The following is a 5,637-nucleotide window of genomic DNA, read 5'->3' on the forward strand; positions in this document are numbered from 1 at the left end:
TTCACCTTCAGGTAACTGCAGCGGGTTACCCAAAAACTCGCTGATCGCTTATCGGTCAAAGCGGATGGTGTGACCCCTAACAAACGTCTTGTAATTGTAGGCTACAGTTTCTGGGGTAAGTTTGATGGCGTTTGCATAGAACTCCCTCACAATATCCATATTGATTTCTGTATACGGTTCAAACACACGGTCCCACTTCCGGTGTTCAAAGTAACTCCAAAGTGTACCGTACTCGCTATCGTCCTTCGGGACAATCAGTTTCTATGGGAGAATGGTGCGAGAGGTCAATTGAGCAAACCTCTCCTTCTGTGCAGGTCCCAGGAATCATCTAGTGTTGGGTTCTCGAGGATGGGCACCCTGAGGACCGGTACTTGCGGTCTTTGTGCGACCTCTCTTGGTTGGCTGCATCTGCATAGATAAAGAAAAGCAACCACGCAAACGGCATTACACATTATTAGAAAAAAAAACTGCAGAGTTTGACACAGTCGCGGCTCGCTGGTTCGTGGCACGGCGCGACTGTGTGCGAAAAATTGACAGAGGCATGATGGTGCAGTGGTGCATCCACACACAACTCAATTGACATTCTATACCACAACCAACACCCCTTATATAGTCTTCTAACCTAGGGTTTTTCAGAATAATCATTCGAATTTCTTGAATCTACTTACCCATTCTTAGGGTTTCAATTCTCTTCTTGAATGAAATTGAAAGGAAAGAGAAGTGAAAACATACCTTGATTGGTTGTGGGGACGAGATGTTGATGTTAAAAGTGACAAAATTTCAACTTTTAGGCTCGAGCCTCGCTGGTGGAGTGTCACTGCTCGGTGTGGGGCAAACAAATGAGGTGGGGTTTACACAAAACCCTACTTCTGTGTTTTTTAAAAAAAATAAAAGTTGTAATGTCGCGCCTCGGTCCTTAGTGGCGAGGTGCACAAAACCTTCTGATTTAGGCTCGAGGCGCGCCATTTCTCTGGCGAGGCGCGCTAGTTTTCAAAAACAAATTTTTTTCTTTGTTTGCCCCTCCCTTTTGCCATAGTGAACCGATGATATAGAAAATAAAAATACTGAAACTAAAAATTAAAAATTCTTACCACGTTGGGTTGCCTCCCAACAAGCGCTTTGTTTAATGTCGTTCGAGCTCGACGATTCATGCACTCAAGGACTTAGGAATGGTGCACGTTGCTCCACTCCCCCGAAGTAATCTTTTAACCGTTTTCTATTAACGGTCCAGCTCTCCTTTGTATTGGGATTCTCCACCATAATGGCTCAATGATTGCATACCTCTTTTACTACCAATGGTCCCGACCATTTTGGTTTCGCTTTACCCGGAAATAATTTTAGTCTTGAGTTGCACAATAGCACCATTTGTCCAACTTGAAAGTAGCTCTGAAATTGAGGTTTATCATCTTTGGGTTCTTCCTTGGTGGCATCGATTCGGAAGATATTGATCTTGTTCGTAGGATGCTTCTTGGCTTTGAACAGATTAAACTTTACCTCTTCATCTTGCACCCTTATTTTCATGATCCCTGCATCCATATCAATCATCATTCGAGTGGTTTTCATGAATGGCCGTCCTAGAATTACTGGTACCTCATGGTCTTCTTCCATGTCTACTACCACAAAGTCCACCGGAAAAAAGAACTTATCTACTTTAACTAGCAGATCTTGAACCACTCCGTATGGTGAAGTGATAGACTTGTCGGCTAATTGTAATGTCATCTTAGTAGGCTTCATCACAATATTCCCTAGTTTCTTGACAATGGATAAAGGGATTAAGTTAATGCTAGAACCCAGATCAATCAACCCATCACCAGTGAAGTTACCTCCAATGTTTAATGGCAAGGTGACTCGTCCTGGATCGGATTCCTTTCTTGGAGTAGCTCTTTGGATTACGGCACTACACTGGGCATCAAGCAGCACCATCTTTTCATCTGTGTATTTCTTTTTCTTTGTGAGTATGTTCTTCATGAATTTAGCATATTTGGGCATTTGCTCTAATGCTTCGGCGAATGGGATGTTTATGTAGAGTTGTTTAAAGATGCTCATAAACCTGGCATATTGCCTGGCATTGTCCTTCTTTGATGGAGCGTGGGGGTATGGTAGATGTTGACTTGGTATCACATTCTCTGACATCTTTTTCTTAGCACTTTTTCTTTTCTCCATCCTCTCTCTTTTCTTCTTGGTCTCATCTGTTTCTCTTTCAGCATCTTTATTCATATCACTCACTATGATTTCATTCTCCTCATCTTCCGCAGCACGATTATTATCCTCCTTCTCGGCATCATTGATTTCAACTTCCTCCTCACCACTTTTCTGACCAGTTCTGGTTACAACTGCTTTGCAGTGCTCTTTAGGATTCTCTTGAGTGTTGGCGGAGAATGTCGCATTTGACTGATTAGCTGCAATTTGTTTAGCCAGTTGCCCTACTTGAGTTTCCAGATTTTTAATTGCGGCTTCCTGGCTTTTCTGGTTTGTCATTGACATTTGCATGAACTGATTCATAGTCTATTCCAACTTAGATTGTCCTCCTTGTTGTTGCGGCGGCGGCTGAGTGTAAGGTTGAAAGGTTTGTTGTTGATACCCTTGATTGTTAGGTCTTTGTTGATACCCTTGGTTACTATTCCTTGGAGGATAATTCTGTTGATACGGCGGAGAGTTTGGGTATTGATTTTGCCTCGGTCCTTGGTTGTTGTTCATATAGTTCACCTCTTCTGCCAAGACTGGTGGGCAAAATCCGGTTTGATGATCTCCCTTGCATAACTCACATTTAGCAACTTGGTATGAATTTGAAACTCCATTAGGCTCTTTGATTTGTTGTGGAAGTTTGGACATTTGTTGTGTCAAAAGCTCCACATATGAAGTTAGCAATTTGTTCTGAGCAAGTAGAGCATCACTATTAGTTAGCTCCAACAACCCCGGCTTCTTATCTCTGACAGTTCGGTCATGATTACTTTGTCAGTCATTCAAAGTCATTCTCTCGATTATCTGAATTGCTTCGGCAGTTGTCTTGGACATTAGCGAGCCACCAGCTGTGGCGTCCAAGAGTGTCTTATTTGTAGGTGTAAGACCGTTGTGGAACATACGAATTTGATCGACTTCCGCAAATCCGTGTCCCTTACATTTCCTCAGCATAGCTTTGTATCTTTCCCAAGCTTCATTCAGTGATTCATTACTACCTTGAGAGAATACTGCAATTGTTGTTTTAGCATCAAAGAATCGGTTTTGAGAGTAAAACCGTTCCAAGAATTTTTCTTCCAGAGTGTTCCAATCAGTCATAACTGTTTCAGGTTGATCTAGATACCAATCTTTAGCCTTTGATAACAAAGAATATGGGAACAACCTTTTGAATAAAGTCTCTCCGCTTGGGCTACACCTGTAGTACCTGCTAACTCATAGAATCGAGTCAGATGAGTGTATGGATCTTCATGGTCCAATCCGGCGAAAGGACTTACACAGATGAGTTGTAGAATACCGGTCTTCAATTCAGATGTCCGCCTGTTGGCGGCAGTCCTCGCGAATTTTGGATTGAGGCGAGGACTATTTGCACATGGAGCTGTGGCGGCCATGTTTACAGCAGTGTGTTGTATGATGGCTTCTTGATCTTCTTCAAATAGTCCGTGAAGGTAAAATCCATCAGACGACTCGTCAATAGTTTCTAAAGATTGTGACGAAGTCGCAGTTGCGTTATCTCTTGCTTTTGCTATTTTTGCTCTTCTTTGTGTTTTGCTGTTCAATCTCCTAGCAGTTCTTTCGATCTCGGGATCAAAGAAAAGTTGATCACTGGAAACTTTGCTGCGCATACACTAAATCTGCAAAAACTAACAAACACGTGAAACAACAAGATTAATGAAAGTAAACTCAAAATAAAAACTATTGCAATGCGTGCAATATTGACACAACCCCCGGCAACGGCGCCAATTTGTTGAAAGTATTTTGGGTAAATATTTTCTAATATATCGTATCCACAGAGACTGAGTAATATTGCTGCCGTTCTATAGTCGAATTATAATGAATTAGTGAAAAGTATTGGTTTTGATTGTTTGATCTCAAATTGCAAATAACAGAATAATAATTGAATAATAAAAAGCTTAAAGATGAATAACAATGGTGAATGAATATGTTGAGTTCTAGGGTTTATCAACCTATTCATATGCAATAATCAATTAATGCACAGGTGAACATTATCTAAGTTATTATCTTCATTCATCCTCAAAACTGATATTATGTCTAATGATCAATCTAGAACCACCTCTACCGGTATGATATTCGATCTCTCAGAATAACGATAAAGATAAAGGGAATTAACCGCGATGATTTATGAAAACTTCTTCAAAATCTCATCTCTGAGTATTAATCAACAAGTCAATGTAAAAACCTAGGTCAAAAGTATAAACCCTATCTCTCGATTGATAGTTCAACAATGATATAAAATAAAAGCAAGGTTGTTCATTGATAATAAAACTTAAACAATTGTTCACAGGAATTAATCAAAGTAATTGCATCTTCATAGGTTAACTACTACCTTAAACTCAACACAATGGGGTTTAGCTCTCCATAGCCATGAAGAACACACAAAGTTTCATGGAAGGATTCATCTTCGTCAAGGGAATGTCTTCAATTGATGTTGAATTCTCCATCGGAAGTGGCTTTATGCTCTGGAATAGGATTGCTCTCTGAATTTCGTTCACGAAAAATTCCCCTCTTATGAGGATTAGGGCTTCTATTTATAACAATTTATCCTTGTAACGCAGCCACCGCGCCTCGGCACGTATTGGCGCGGCGCGAACCCAAGTCAGAGGGGATGGCGCGTCTCGCCCCTTATTGGCGCGGCTCGGCCTTTGTTTCACCTTCCTTCTTTGTGATTCCTCCTCTCCAGAAGCTCTACGCCTACGTGTTTCTTTGTCTATACTTCTCAACTTCAATATCTGCACAAATAACACCCAAAGTGACGCAAGTTGTTCTACAATTAGTGTCGAACCTCTAGAGTTCGATTCTAACCGTAAAATCCTTAAAAAGCATATGATATGTTCACTTTCAGCTCAAAAGGTAGTTAATTTGACACATGAAAACACTACTAATTCACTCCTAACACCAAACCCACTGCTCTTCACTAACAGACATAAGGCAAGTAACCTTCTGATTCTTAAGATCTTGAAGAACAATCTTGTAAATGTTGTTCTTTCTCTTGCCTGTAAATAGGATAGAGCCATCCTTCTGACTAATAGCTTTGCAGGACTTTTGATTGAAGATTATGTCATAACCATTGTCACTTAATTGACTTATGGACAATAAGTTATGAGCTAATCCATCTACTAAGAGTACATTAGTTATAGAGGGAGAGTTACCAATACAAATGGTTCCAGAACCAATGATCTTGCCTTTTTGGTTCCCTCCAAACTTGACTTCACCAGCAGATTTAAGCTCCAGGTCTTGGAACATAGACCTTTTTCCTGTCATGTGTCGCGAGCACCCAGAGTCCAGGTACCATGACATGTTTTCCTTTGTCTTCTTAGCTGCCAAGGATATCTGCAACAGGTATAATCTTTTCCTTAGGTACCCACATTTTCTTGGGTCCTTTTGGGTTAGTTCTCCTCAAGTTCTGATTGAACTGAGGTTTAGCATGAAGATTAACAGGAG

At 40.7% G+C, this 5,637-nt stretch overlaps 1 protein-coding gene across 1 annotated transcript; it reads right to left on the reverse strand.

The window, feature by feature from the left end:
- Positions 1–324: 324 nt before the first annotated feature.
- Positions 325–3,800, reverse strand: LOC131618877 (uncharacterized). The gene is made up of 6 exons (XM_058890033.1): positions 3,453–3,800; positions 3,014–3,312; positions 2,619–2,929; positions 2,122–2,399; positions 1,591–1,947; positions 325–408 (listed from the first exon to the last, which is right to left on the reverse strand). Exons 1-6 carry the CDS (start codon positions 3,798–3,800, stop codon positions 325–327), a joined length of 1,677 nt encoding a protein of 558 aa, XP_058746016.1.
- Between the last annotated feature and the right edge of the window lie 1,837 nt (positions 3,801–5,637).

This window comes from Vicia villosa, linkage group LG7, assembly GCF_029867415.1.
Source record: "Vicia villosa cultivar HV-30 ecotype Madison, WI linkage group LG7, Vvil1.0, whole genome shotgun sequence".
Classification (NCBI taxonomy): Eukaryota; Viridiplantae; Streptophyta; class Magnoliopsida; order Fabales; family Fabaceae; genus Vicia; species Vicia villosa.

What these genes read in the sequence shown, in the direction of transcription:
- LOC131618877 (XM_058890033.1), bottom strand. Translation starts at nt 3,800, where the DNA reads ATGCGCAGCAAAGTTTCCAGTGATCAACTTTTCTTTGATCCCGAGATC. An exon ending in ACAGCTGGTGGCTCGCTAAT is followed by an intron (nt 2,930 to 3,013) that starts GTCCAAGACAAC and finishes CCGAACTGTCAG; the next exon opens with AGATAAGAAGCCGGGGTTGT. An exon ending in AGAAAAAGATGTCAGAGAAT is followed by an intron (nt 1,948 to 2,121) that starts GTGATACCAAGT and finishes ATACTCACAAAG; the next exon opens with AAAAAGAAATACACAGATGA.